The 14,152-nt window shown below is 42.7% G+C and overlaps 1 protein-coding gene across 1 annotated transcript in view; it reads right to left on the bottom strand.

Annotated features, from left to right (window-relative positions):
- Positions 1 to 7,200, bottom strand: part of PELI2 (pellino E3 ubiquitin protein ligase family member 2) — a 157,362-nt gene extending 150,162 nt beyond the window's left edge. The window contains exon 1 of the mRNA XM_069464974.1: positions 7,124 to 7,200. Within this exon, the coding sequence (XP_069321075.1) occupies positions 7,124 to 7,200 (77 nt within the window). The remainder of the gene's footprint in view (positions 1 to 7,123) is intronic.
- Between the last annotated feature and the right edge of the window lie 6,952 nt (positions 7,201 to 14,152).

Genomic DNA, 14,152 nt, shown 5'->3' with positions numbered 1-14,152 from the left:
AAGGTTAGTAAGATTGTTTACAAAACTGCAGCTGTGCTACAGAATCGGAGTGTTCCTTCCAAATCACGAAACACTCACTGAGCCATGCCAAGTGGGGCACTGGGGTGTGTCACAGAAACTCAGTCCTTCAAGATGCTCCGTGAGTGCCTACTGTGCACCAGAAAGGTGGGCTCAGCATCCAAGAGGGTGGAGTGGGGGTGGAAGTTCGGGTCTATGCCCTTAAGAGGCAAACTTCGAGGGAAGATCAGTTTCAATGAACTCTGGTGGAATGCAATTACCACTCTGGGCACATGGCAAGCAGCACAGTGGACTTTGAACCATATTTGTGTCTAGGGACATTAAATATCTGTCTTTATTTTTGTTTATACTTCTATTTTCTCTTTGGTGAGCTGCTTATATACCAGGTGGCTTCAGCAGAAAAAAGTAAATAAAAAGTGAAAAAGGTGGAGGCTCCTAAAAGACATAGGATCATTTTCTCAGAAAAGCTTTTCCTGATTATTCTGTCTAAAAGGGCCCCCACTACCTCATCCCTAGCACTTTGCCCTGCTAACTCCCCTCCTCGTCCACCCAATCACTCTTTCCCCATTATCCTGCTTTATTTTCCCCAGGACACTCTTTGAAATTCCATTTATTTATCTACCTGGTGCTGACTCCTCTCTCCCACGGAAAGGTAAGCTCCACGTGGGGAGGCAGGGAGGTTGTCTGTCTTATTCGCTGGCGTATCCTGGGCTGGGAGCAGTGCTGGTCCTCAGTCATACTTTCTGAGTCACTAAATAAATGGCCAATCACATGGAACTCAGGGCAAGGGATGCAACTAGATCTCAAGAGGGACAGGAACCAGGAAGTGGAAGCAAAAAAGCTGTCCCATGGCTCACATCTCATTCTCTCGTTGCCTTGTTGGGCTCCAGCCTCAGTTTCTCTTCCATCTCCACTAGAGGGCTTTCTCCACTCCCATCTCACACCTGAAAACCCTGCAAGTCTCCTGTGCCCTTAGCATAAAGTCCAAAACCCTCCCAATAATTTATAACCCCTTTGTGATCTGTCTCCCAACCTCATCTCTCACACTATTTCACGCAACCACTCTTTTCTAGACCTGTGGGGATTTTCTCTGTTCCTCAAAGGAGCCATGCCCCTCTTGGCCTCGGAATATTCTGTATACCCCTTCCTAGGGCACTCTTTCCCTCTCACCTCCATCATGACCATCCCCTTTTCAACCTGGCATGGGGATAGGGGACCCTGCTAATGTACCGGCCATTACAGCCTTTTGATCTCCTGACTAGGCTATAAGCTCCGAGGCAGCAGGGACCATGTCCGTCTTGTTTACCTGTGGGTGCCTTAGTGCAGTGCACAGCATCCGACACGTGGCAGATGCTCAAATATTTGGGGAATAAATGAACTGTATGTCAGTAATGGTTGTTCACTAAGAGGCTGTGGCAAGAATAAGACAGCAATTCACCAGGGCAAGGAACATGTCTGCCTTATCCTAGCTGTATTCCCATGCCTGAAAGAGTAGACGTCCAATAAATATTTGCTGAATGAATAAATTTCTGGCTTGCCTGATGTGACTCCACCCCTTTCTCTCCCACTTGAGAAAAAATATCAGAATACAAGTGAGTGAAAAATGGCATTATTAACAGGACATCTCTGAATCATTTAAAAGGTCCACACTTTATTACTTGTCATAAATTACTGGCCACGTACCTCAACACTGATCATCACACATGAGGTAGCTCAGAAAGCAGTCGAAAACAGATGATTTAGACAAAGTTATGAAATATGAAGCACTTTCAGCGCTTATTATTTTATTTTCCAGAAGATGAAGGGTAACAATAAGCTCAGTTAGGAACCAATAACTAAATTATTTTAACCTCCAGTTTTCTTTCTATTAAATAGATTTCTGCACAGCCCAGGAGAAACCTTTAATTAAACTGAAAGACGTTAGAAATTCCTTTTCACAGTTATTTTTCTCCCACACCAATGAGGCCCACCAAGTTGCTGCTGTCTCGATTCAAAAGCCAAAAGCCCCACGTACTTACTTCAGGAGGCCACACTGCACCCCCGGCACAGCAGATATAAAACAAGTGCTCCAACGTGACAATATTGGTCTCCCTCAAATACAGCAACTGCTACTTTTTTGTTTTGTTTTGATCTTTTGTACATAAATACTTTGGATAAAATGTTTCATAAAATTACTAAAACCTGAATCAAGCTAGTTTTATTTTTGTTTATATAATACAAAGCAACCTTAAATACTGATCACATGATGAAATACAACCAAAAATGAAAAGTCCTAACGAACGTTTCAAGTCTTGGTGTGTTAAAGAGAGAAACAAATAAATCTCAGAAAGCCAGACTAGAAACCACAAAGTGACACAGACAACCACATACTCCAAACAAGGCTAAAGTTAGTAAAGGAAAATATAGCAACCCAAAGCCAGTAACATCATAACCCTTAATAGCCTACAGAATTAGACACTCCATCTACACAAACAGATCTGAGTTCTTCAGATCACCCCACATGCAGACTGACACTAAAGATTTTATTTTATAAAATTAAAAAAAAAAAAGTTGAGAGACCTTTTAGTCTACAAAAGATACTAGTGTTTGATGTCTCTGGATCCAAATTAGAGTGGAGGACAAGAAAAAAAAGTGTTAGGGTATATTTTAAGGTTTCTTATTACTACCAAAAGGAGGGATAGCTAAGGCAAAGTGCCAAGGTTACAACAACAACTACCAAAAAAAAACACAGAAATTGGAAGCCACTTTTTTAAAAAAAAAAAATAAAGACCATAAACTCTACAAGCATTAGTACTCTTTGTCTTACCCAATAGAATGCTGCATCACCCAAGTGAAAAAGGCAGGTACCTACCCCCTTTCGTAGAGCTTTATCAACTTTCACTAAGATACTTCATTTCTCAGTCATATTTGTAAGCCCTCATTTGTAGAGATTCTTAACCTGTTTTTGTGCCAAGAATCCCGTTGGCAGTCTAGTTAAGCTTACTGACCCCTTCTCAGACAAATGTTTTTAAACACATAAAATGAAATACAAAGCATTACAAACGAAATTAGTTATACTTAATTATCAAAATAGTCTTAAACTGGGATACAATCATACATGTACTTCTGTATTAATGCATTAAATAACAAATCTAGCCGGTCTTTCTGTTGTCTCCACGTATAATTGAGTTAAAAGCTAAACTGCAGTTTGAGTATCATGAAAACAAAGGGGCATTTTATTTCCACATCCAACTTCAAGAACTTTATGAATTCTATCTGTGGACCCTACGTTGAGAACGCTTGCTCAAGAGAGCCAATAAAAATAGGTTTTGTGAAAGCATCAGATGAAAAATAAAGCCTTACAAAATGTATTATCCATTCAACTGTGAGGTGAGAGAAACTAAGAGAGTAAGCAACACCTCTCTAAAAACCATGAGGGGCCATTAGTCAGCCAGGGAGCCACATGCTTCAAAATGGATCTGGAAAGGGTGCTTTGAAGAACTGACAGCACTGTGGGATCTGCCCTAAGGCGGGGAAACAGTGAACCCAGAGTAGAGTGACACAGCTCAGCCCAAGTCAACTATGAACTTGAACAAATCTCCTTCCTTCCAGGAGCCTGTTTCTTCATGGATAAAATACAAGGGCTGGACATGTACCCGGACCTCTTAGGCCCCTCACAGTCCTAAATCATCAGATTATCTCCTTCTTATGTTGGTTATTTTAGCCTAATTAACTTAATTTCAAAATAAGAAAGGCAATGATCTTTCTTAAACTTGGAACAGAAAGTTTTATCCAATTTGAATACTCTCATGTACAACCTAACACCAATGAGTCAAATCTATGTATACCATTACAACTTTAAAAGTCTGTTTTGTGCATGTCTACTTCATAAAAAGCAATCATAGCATTGGTCTTTTCTGTTATTAAAACATAGGATGTGTTCCTGTTTGAATTTTAGTACCGTCACTTTAAGAAAACACAATATCAACAAATGTCAGGGTACTTAGAATATGTTACTTAACTATACGTTTTCCACATTTGTGTCAATGAACAGAATTACAGAGCACAGACCAGGAAGGGCCCTTGAAGACTGCCTAATCTAATCATATTTTGTCATTGCTAAAGAAACAGAGAGAGGAGGAAGAACCAAGCCAAAATCATAAAGCCAGCAGACAAGAGAGCAGGACTTAAATCCAGGTCTCCTAACTATAAAATTCATGCTCTTCCGACTACACTGAACTGCCTCTCAAATCCTAAGCAACTTCCCCAACTTTAAAATGTTAGCCAAGTTTAAAATTAATAGCAAAAAAGATCTGATAGCTAGACCCATCATTTTTCTCTATCTTTGGCACAACAAAGAGTTGTGGCTATGATACAACAACTGGTTGGAATCATGAAATAATTAAATTCCACCAATCTGCCCCAGAAAGTGATGAGCCCACTAAAATCCTTACTACGTGGCATTCTCTTAATAATACTGTGTAACAAAAGAAAAGATGTAGAAGTATTCTGTACATGAATATAGACATCTATCAGCTCTTCAGTCTGCTTTCCAGGATTTCCTAGTAATGTTTTACCATGAAATTCAAAACAGAACAAAAAGGAGTCATACAACAACTTTTTAAAAAAGCATTATATTTTACAAACAAAAGCTTCTATCAGTATGAAACACTGGGCATTTTTAGACCTCAAGAATAATTTCATCAGTAAGAAAATGTACTAGAAATTCTGTATTTACCAATATTTATGTCCCAGAGGACCAGACATGCAAAGTTGATATTAATTTTTATTTAAATGTTATTCTTTTAAGAGGGAAGGCACTGTCTCAAGTCCTAAGAGTGGGATATGAATTAAAAAGGATGTCTTTAAAAATATATCTACTATTTCACCGCACTTTCAATGTGTTCAACACTGCTAGAGTCAGAAACCTACTCTCAAAAAAAAAAGACTACAATCCAAGTATTCAAAACCCAGACTAGCATCCTCTACTCACATTTCACTTCTTCAGAGAGAACTTCCCTGACCTGCTAGCTGAGCAAAGCAATACCCACCTAAAGCAGTCATTCTTTAAGTTTACCGACTTCTGTTTAGAACGTGGCAACACCTGAAATTGTCATTTGTTATCCATTTGTTTACACATTTCTGTTTATGCATGTCACTCCACATGGAAATGAAAGGTCCTTGTTCTCTGCTGGATCCCCAATGCCTGAACAGTGCTGGCACATAGTGGGTGCATGAATAACTGCTGAGTGTCTGGCTCAAAATATTAGGTAAGTGCCAACTATGTCATTAGCAAGGGCAGAGCACATGCCAATTGGCAATGCATTTCCACAGCCTCCTGAGAAGTAAGCCCATGATGCGAGGACAATCCAGGGTATAAATCCTTTCTGTGGCTTTGGAATGCCCTGCACTTCCAGCTATGAACACAAAACCTCTCCAGGCCCACTCACCCACTGCTTTTCTGAAACATCTCAACAATGATTTCCTGAAAAGGAAATAATGAGATAAAGTTCTGGCATTAGTTACAGTTCCGTGTCAAGTTCACAGTGTTAAACATACTTTGAAGCCAGCCACACAAACAAAACCAAACTCCACAAAATTAGGTTGGGCTGAAGCTACATAAGACAGACTAAATAAACTGTGGCTTTTTTCCTGTCATTCCTCCCTCCTTCCAGAGAACCCTGACATTTGTCTTTTAAGTGCAATTAAGATGCAGGTGAGACAAACGCTTGTCTGCAAACAGCTTCAAAATAAGTGAGGAGATTTCCAATACTATCGTACTTAACACACTAGCAACAAGGTGAGGAAGCCTAGGAAACTTTGAGTTAGACTGTGTCTAGAAGCTTCTCTTAAAAACTCTCTTTAAAATTATTTTTAAGTCGGCAGTTACTTTAAGGTACTCAGTTATCAAAACACGTTTATCAAAGTTCCCTGAGTTCTTCCATACCCGTGACTCCTCCTGTGTGTGCTAAACCCACCTATCAGCACCAACGATGATCTGAATACAGGTCTTTCAACACAGAAGGACAAAAGCGCGGGTTCCCCGAAGCGACCGTCCAAAGGAAAAAATAATCCTTTCTCCTCCAACACTAAACCCAAGTTGCTCCTTCCCCCAGTTTCCTGCACTTTCCCCCTCCCCCTTCCACTCCCCTTTCACTGCCCACTTTATCCTGCTCTAATCCCGCGAAGCCTCTCTCCCGGCTTATTAAGGGTAAACAATAGAAATGTCACAAGGAAACTCAGGAAGTAGATGAAGTCTCTAATTGCTGCCGTTTAACGATTGTAGATAATTACTATCTTCAAAATGTGGTTTTCACCAGCGGAGAGGGAGCCGTGGCGGGCGAGGCTGGCGAGGCTGGCGAGCACCCCGCCGCCCGGGGGGCATCTGCGTGGCCGGGAACCGAGGAACCGAGGGGATGCGGCCTGCGCACCGGTGCCAGGCCCAGCGCAGCCGCGTCCCTGCCCCTTCCCTCCAGGACGCTCCCGGCGGGGAGAAGCTAAGGGCCGGCCAGCCCGCCTGGGTCACAGACAGTTCACTGCCCTCCGGCTGCGGCTGCCCGCGGCGGTCATCGCAACAGTACGCGAAGCACAGCCCGCGGATCGCACGGCCGGCGGCGGCCCGAGCCCACAGCGCGGCGCTCGGAGTTCTAAAGACCCGGGCCCGGGGTCTGCGGGGGTCGGGGGGCGCCCGGGGCTCGGCCAGTCTCTTGGCTTCGGGAAGCCACCCCGCGAGATGTCCGTTACGGCGGCGCCTCACCCCGGGGTCCTACCCGCCCTCCCCGGCCTGGGCGCCGTCCGGACCCGGCACGAGAAGTCGAGCCCCTGCCCCCCGCGGTACGGTGCGGACTCAGTGCCCGAGCGCTGCGCCCCGCAGGGTCGCCCGAGTCTCCGCCGCCACTTCCTCGGCCGAGTCCTCCGCGCGGACAGCGCAGCCCGGCGCCAGCCGCAACGCCCCGCGCGCGCGCTGATAGGGGCAACGGCCCCCGCGGTCGCCGTCCGGGCCCTCCCGCCCCCCGGAGCGCCCAGCGGTCCCCAGCGCTTGCCCAAGCCCTCCCCCGGCCCCGCTCAAGGATGCGGTCGCCCGCCACCCGCCCCGCTGCCCCGGGCCGGAGATCGCAGCACTCACCCCAGTACCACCAGCTCCCCGTATTTCACCGGCTCCTTATTGGGGGCGCAGTGCTCCTCCTGGCCGGGGGAAAACATGGAGCCCCGCTCGGCCGCCGCCGTCGCCTCCGCCGCGATCCCCGCCGAATCCGCGCCGCCGCTACAATCCCATCCCGAGAAGGGAGTGAGCGCGCCGGGGAAGGGCACGGCGGCGAAGGGGGCGCGGGGCGGCCAGTCCCGCGGCTGCTCCGTCGTGGCTGCGGGGCTGCCCCGCCTGGCTCTCCGGAGCTCCGCGCGTCGCGGCCGCCCCGAGCCAGATCCGGCAACAAATGGGACAGGGCAGCAGGAGGACCTGCCCGCGCCGAGCGCCGTCGCCGCCGCCGCTGCCGCCGGAGCCCCGCAGGAGGGAGGGCGGGAGGGAGCGGGCGAGGGAGGGGCGGGGGCAGCGCGTGGGGGAGGGGCGGGGGCGGGAGCGCGGGGCCGCCCCGGCGGCGCGCGGGCAGGTGGGAGCCGCCCCGCCCCCCGCGGAGAGCGCCGTCCGCCCCCGGCCCGCGGGGCGCCCCCTCCCCAGCGTGTGGGGCCGCCTGGGCCCAATCGAGCCCCCTCGGGCGGGGCGGCGGATCGGCCCCTGTGTTATGTAAACATAGAGTAAAAGGGAAAGGAAGTTCTTAAAGGAGCAGCTCTATTTTTTTTTCTTGCTTCCTTCCCCAAACTTAGAGCGCGGGGTCCTCAGCCCTCGCCGCCGAGTTCTTCGGCCGCTGAAGGCTGCGCGAGAGATCGCGGAAGCGCAGCGGCCGAGGCGCCCAAGCCCAGCCTACGTTTTCCCGGGTTTGGATAGGTGGAAATAACGTCCTCTCTGGGTGTAAGAGCGCCTTGTTGCCGACTGTAGGTCCTGGTATACGTCTGGAGGTGTCGCGCACATGCACCTGGATGCCTCCTCTTCCAAAACCAACTCCGTCAAAGCTGGGAGGTGTTTAGAAAATTGGAGGGCTTCGCTAATTGGTGCTGGAGTGGAGGGAGTTTTGAAGGCACGTGGAGCACCCTTGGTACAGGATGTTGTTACTCCGCTTTGTCATCAGCAGAGCTTCACATGACTTTTGAAAAACATTTTTTAAAATTGTTTTTTAATCCATACTCTATCCACTTTCCCCGTGCCTTCTTTCAATCCCTAAGGAAGCTAAGAGAAAATTACCTGGGTGGATTTGTTTAGTGAATAGAACTGTTCCTTTATTATTATCATGATTTAATCAATTCACTATGTTTTTTGTATTTTTTAAAATAGTTATTACTACGGTTTTAAAATACTGTAGACCATAATAGTTTTACTGACTGCTGGTTTTCATCATACACGATTTTATTGTTTAACATTTATTAAGCACTCATAGCATGCTAGAAACCCTACATATTATTGCCAGTCACTGCCTGTCACAACTATTAAATATTCAGAGAAATAAATACTGCAAAAGCTACCCTATGTGTAAATAGCGACTGGTTGGCTATGACCCGAAGTAAAGGACTAGAAAAAAAATAATTGCATCTGTAGCCTCCCATTCCACTGTTCAGCACTCTGTGTGTAACATTCTCTGACGGGTTATTACTCTAGTGACATGATGCTTCCCGTAATTTCACTTCAGTTAGTAACTGATTCTTTTTTAAATTAAGGCTTTAGGCCAGGCGCGGTGGCTCACGCCTGTAATCCTAGCACTCTGGGAGGCCGAGGTGGGCGGATCGTTTGAGCTCAGGAGTTCGAGACCAGCCTGAGCAAGAGCGAGACCCCATCTCTACTAAAAATAGAAAGAAATTATATGGACAGCTAAAAATATATATATAGAAAAAATTAGCCGGGCATGGTGGTGCATGCCTGTAGTCCCAGCTACTCGGGAGGCTGAGACAGGAGGATCGCTTGAGCTCAGGAGTTTGAGGTTGCTGTGAGCTAGGCTAACGCCACGGCACTCACTCTAGCCTGGGCAACAGAGTGAGACTCTGTCTCAAAAAAAAAAAATAAATAAATAAATAAATAAATAAAGGCTTTAGAAATAAATTATTCCAAAGTAACTAAACCCACACCACTGGTAAGCCCAAAATAAATTTTATTAAACAGTTAATTTATTTCAGCTTATTATAGAAATTCTATACTTCAGCTGATACAGCTATTCTGCACATTTTAAATATTCTTTGTATTTTTTATGTATTAAGAAAAATTTGTTATAGTTTTAACCAACAATCCATTAAAGGGTTGAATTCTTTCTCCTTGCAAGTGTCAGTGTGAATTTCCTTCTGAATTTCTGCTTGATTAATGTTGTCTTCATCTACTACATGCCCCTACTTACCACATGGATGTGTGTCTCTCAAAGATCCATCAGAATCATGGCGCAGTTGTGCAAGCGGCCCTGACTTCTCTATAGGCCTATTCTCTTGCTGTTCTGCTCTCTAGGCTACAATTACCTCCTTCCCCCTTCTCTCTTGGCATGCTGTGCTTTTGTGCATTGCATTACACTGTTCTGGCTCCATTTCCTCCTCGCTGTGCTCTGCATCTGCTCTTAGGAAGATGGAAACAAATATTTATTAACCTCCTACTAAGTTCCAAACACTAGGCTGAGAGTATCCCATAGAATATCCCAGTCTTGCAAGGCCCTCCATTCTAGCTATCTGCCCATGGCACCCCTGACTTCCGGAGGGGATTCTCTCTCTTTCTACTCTCCCAGCACGTCTTTCATCATGTTTATAGTGCTTAATCAGGTCTGTCTTTATCAGAGTCACTTACAGGAAGTGTTGCTTTGAATGAGTTTTTGTGTCAATGGAGGCTTTTTATGCTAGGCAGCTCAAGGCTAGTAGATCAGTTCTGTGAATCACTCTCAGCCCTGAAAGCTTCTGACTGGTAAGAGCAATTCTATTGATCAGAGTCGGGAATACATACAGGGGCCAGGCATGGAAATCCAAATGAGCAAATGGGCTGAGTGGGGACTATGGCACATTGGTGGGCCTGTGCCATGTAAAGGGGCATCTGCCACTCATCTCTAGCTGATTGTTGCCATGTGGCAATGACAGCTCATTCTTGCTAGATTTAATTTTTTAAAAGCCTCAAATCCTGATTATGCCAAATCTCCCAATTTTTAACTATTGGCAACTCATTCAAGCTTTTTAATTTTCTTTAAATACAGCATGAGCCTATCAAAATCATGTCTATTTTCTAGACGGTGCCCAAGGTCCCCAAATTTGCTTTCTCTGATTTCAAGGGGAAAAAAAATATGAATAAAGGTAAAAAGAACACTTCTCAAGTGAAATCAAATGGTGAGGCTGGCAGGGAGAGGATTAATACTACTTGATTTTCTTAGAGAGTTGGCAGTGTGTGTTCCTAAAGAAGCCCACTCAATCCTTTCCATGCCCATCCCTCGTCAGAGTTACCTGCTCACAACTTAAATGAATTAGAACATGACCCCCACCATCCCCAGCTAATATTACGAATCTGATTGTAGCATGAATTTATCCCCTCTGGAATGTAATTGTTTTAGTTAGTAGCTCCAGGCTGGTGGGACAATCTGGCTATGCCATCTGCCAACCCACTGAAAGCCTGGGTGGGTTTGGCTGCCTTGATTGCCAGGACAGACCCTTCTGTGCCCTCCCTGCTCACCGCTACATTTATGTGCCCACTAGACCACTGTCCTGAAGAGGATGACCCACCCACATTCCAGAGGGAGTTGATGCTATTTCTTGGGCTACCAGAGACCGTATGTTTACTATACAAACAAATAATGTAAAGTTTTCTCTTGATTTCTCCTACCCCTTTTATGTTAGAATCAAAAGATTTAGTGAAAAAGTTTATATTTGTTTTAAGCATACCTTAAATAAAATCAGTCAAATCACCTTCCAGTATTTCTAGAACGAAGAGTCTAATTTTTGGTCACTCTACATCCTGTACATGTGTATGTTTGCAAAGACTAAAGAGCAAGTAGACACTTTCAAAAATGTATGTTTGGACAAACTGATCAGGACACAATATATTTTCTCATGGACTTTTAGATTACATTTGACTTTTAAATCATCTCTTCTTGTTGTTTGTTTTCTAATTGAGAGAGTAATGTGAGCTCTTTGTCAAAAGTTTGGAAAACATGGGAAAAAAAGGATTTTTTAAAAATCTTATCTTACATTGTCCATAATATCATTGCCTAAGAACAACCCTATTTATCATTTTTGTATATTTCGTTCTTTTTTTATTTTTTAATTTTATTGACATGGTAATGGTAATACTACATGTAATCACCCTTTGTAAAGTTTGTTATCCTGCCTTTTTGTGCTTAATACTATATCGAGAGCAGTTTTCTCTTGTCACTAAAACTTCACAAACATTTTTGTTGTTTCGTAAGTATCAACATTTATTAAGCATTCCCTTCTTATGAAATAGTTGGAAGATTTCTACACTTTGCTGTTGTAAATAACACACATATTTACTTTTGTTATTACTTCATGAAAACAGACTTCTACAAGAAAAAACTATTACATCAAAAAGTATAAACATTTTTAAGACCCTTTGATACCTATTTCCAAAGCATTTTTCAAAATGGTTGTGCCTGCCAATTTATGCTATAACTCGCAGTAAATGAGAGCCTGCCTCAGGAAACTCTCACCAGCATTTTAAAATCTTTACTAATTTGACAGGTGAAAATTTTTTATTTGCATTTCTGTGATTGCTATTGTGAGGTGCATTGACTTTTTTTATTGTGGTAAGAAACACATAACATGAGATCATGAGATCTATCCTCTTCGCAAATTGTTAAGTGTATGATGCAGTCTTGCTAATCATAAGCACATTGTTCTACAGCGCATCTCTAGAACTTTTTAATTTTGCATGACTGAATCTTTATACCAATTGAACAGCAACTCAGCATTTCTCCCTCCCCTCAACCCCTGGCAACTCACATTCTACTTTCTGCTTTGATGAGTTTGATTATTTTATAACAGATACCTTATGGAAGTGAAGGAATCATGCAGTATTTGTCCTTCCGTGACTAGCTTATTTTACATGGCATAATTGGCTCAAGATTTAGACATGTAGGATATGAGAGGATTTCCTTCTTTTTTATGGTTGAATAATATTTCATTGTATGAATATACCACATTTTCTTTATCCATTTATCAGTTAATGGCCATTAAGATTGACTATTGTAAATAATGCTGCAATGAACCTAAGAGTATGAACATCTCTTTGAGATCCTGATTTCAATTCTTTTGGATAACTATCCAGAAGTGGGATGGCTAGATCATATGTTAGTTCTATTTCTAATTTTTTGAGGAACCTTCATAGTGTTTTCCATAGCAGCTGCAGCATTTTATATTCCCATCAACAGTGCACAGGGGTTCCAGTTTCTCCACATCCTTGTCAACACTTGTTGTTTTCTGTTTGGTTTGGTTTTGTTATCATGGCTATCCTAACAGGTGTGAAGTGATATCTCGTTGTGAGTTTGATTTGCATTTCCCTGATGATGAGTGATATTGAACATCTTTTGGCATATCTGTTGGTGGTTTTTAAGTCTTCTTTGATGAAGTGTTTATTTAAATCCTTTGCCCATTTTTTTATGAGATTATTTGTATTTTTGCGTGTTTTGCTATTGAATTGTGGGAATGCCTCATTTATTTTGGATATTAACCCTTTATCATATATGTGGGTTGTAAATATTTTCTCCTATCCCTTATGTTGCCTTTTCACTGTGTCACTTGCTTCCTTTGTTGTACAGAGCTTTTTAGTTTTATGTAGTCCCACTTGGCTAGTTTTGCTTTTGTTGCCTGTGCTTTGGGTGTCATATTTAAGAAATCATTGCCAAGACCAATGTCATGAAGACTTTTCTCTAAGTTTTCTATTCAGAATCTTGCGGTTTAAGGTCTTATGTTTAAGTCTTTAATCCATCTTGAGTTAATTTTTGTATATGGTATAAAATGACTCCAGTAGTTTCATTCTTTTGTATATGGATATCCAGTTTTCCCAACTCTATTTGTTAAGACACTATCCTTTCCTTATTGTGTGTTCTTGGCACCATGTTGAAGAGTAGTTGACCATATATGAATGGGATTGTTTCTAGGCTCTCTATTCTGTGTCATTGGTCTGTATATCTGTCTTTATGCCAGTACCATACTGTTTTGATTACTATAGCTTTGAATATGTTTTGAGATCAGGAAGTGTGAGGCCTCCAGCCTTGTTATTCTTTGTCATGATTGTTTTGGCTATTTGAGGTCCTCTGTAGTTTCACATGAATTTAGGATTTTTTTTTCTATTTCTGTAAAAAAAAAAAATGCCGTTAGGATTTTGATAGGGATTACAGTGAATTAGAGCTTTGGTTAGTACGTACATTTTAACAATATTAGGTCTTCCAATCCAGGAACATGGAGTATTTTTCATTTATTTGTGTTTCTTTAATTTCCTTCAGCAATGTTTTATGGTTTTCATTGTGCAGGTTTTTCACCTTCTTCATTAAGCACATTCCTAAGTATTTTCTTCTTTTTGATGCTATTGTAACTGAGATTGTTTTCTTAATTTCTTTTCAGATTGTTGTTAGTATAGAGAAATGCAAATGATTTTGTGTGTTGATCTTTGTATCCTGCAACTTTACTGAACTCATTTAGTAGTGATAACAGTTTTTTTGTGGAGTCTTTAGGGTTTGCTATGTATAAGATCATGTTACCTGAGAACAGAGATAATTTTACTTCTTCCTTTCCAATTTAGATGCCTTTTATTTCTTTTTCTTGTCTAATTGCTGAGACTAATGGCTAAGACTTCCAGTACTATGTTAAATAGAAGCAGTGAGAGTGGGCATCCTTGCCTTCTTTCTGGCCTTAGAGGAAAAGATTTCAGTTTTTCACCATTGAGCATTATGTTAGCTGTGGGCTTTTCATATACAGCCTTTGATACGTTAAGGTAGTTTCCTTTTATTCCTACTTTGTTTAGTGTTTTTATTATGAAAGGGTGTTGAATTTTATCAGATTTTTTTCTGCATCTATTAAGATGATCATGTGGTTTTTATTCTTTGTTTTGTTACTATAGAATATCACATTAATTGAT

The sequence above is a fragment of the Eulemur rufifrons genome, chromosome 2, assembly GCF_041146395.1.
Source record: "Eulemur rufifrons isolate Redbay chromosome 2, OSU_ERuf_1, whole genome shotgun sequence".
In the NCBI taxonomy this organism is placed as follows: domain Eukaryota; kingdom Metazoa; phylum Chordata; class Mammalia; order Primates; family Lemuridae; genus Eulemur; species Eulemur rufifrons.
The sequence above is the reverse complement of the archived record's forward strand: the minus strand, read 5'-3'. Positions and strand labels throughout refer to the sequence as shown.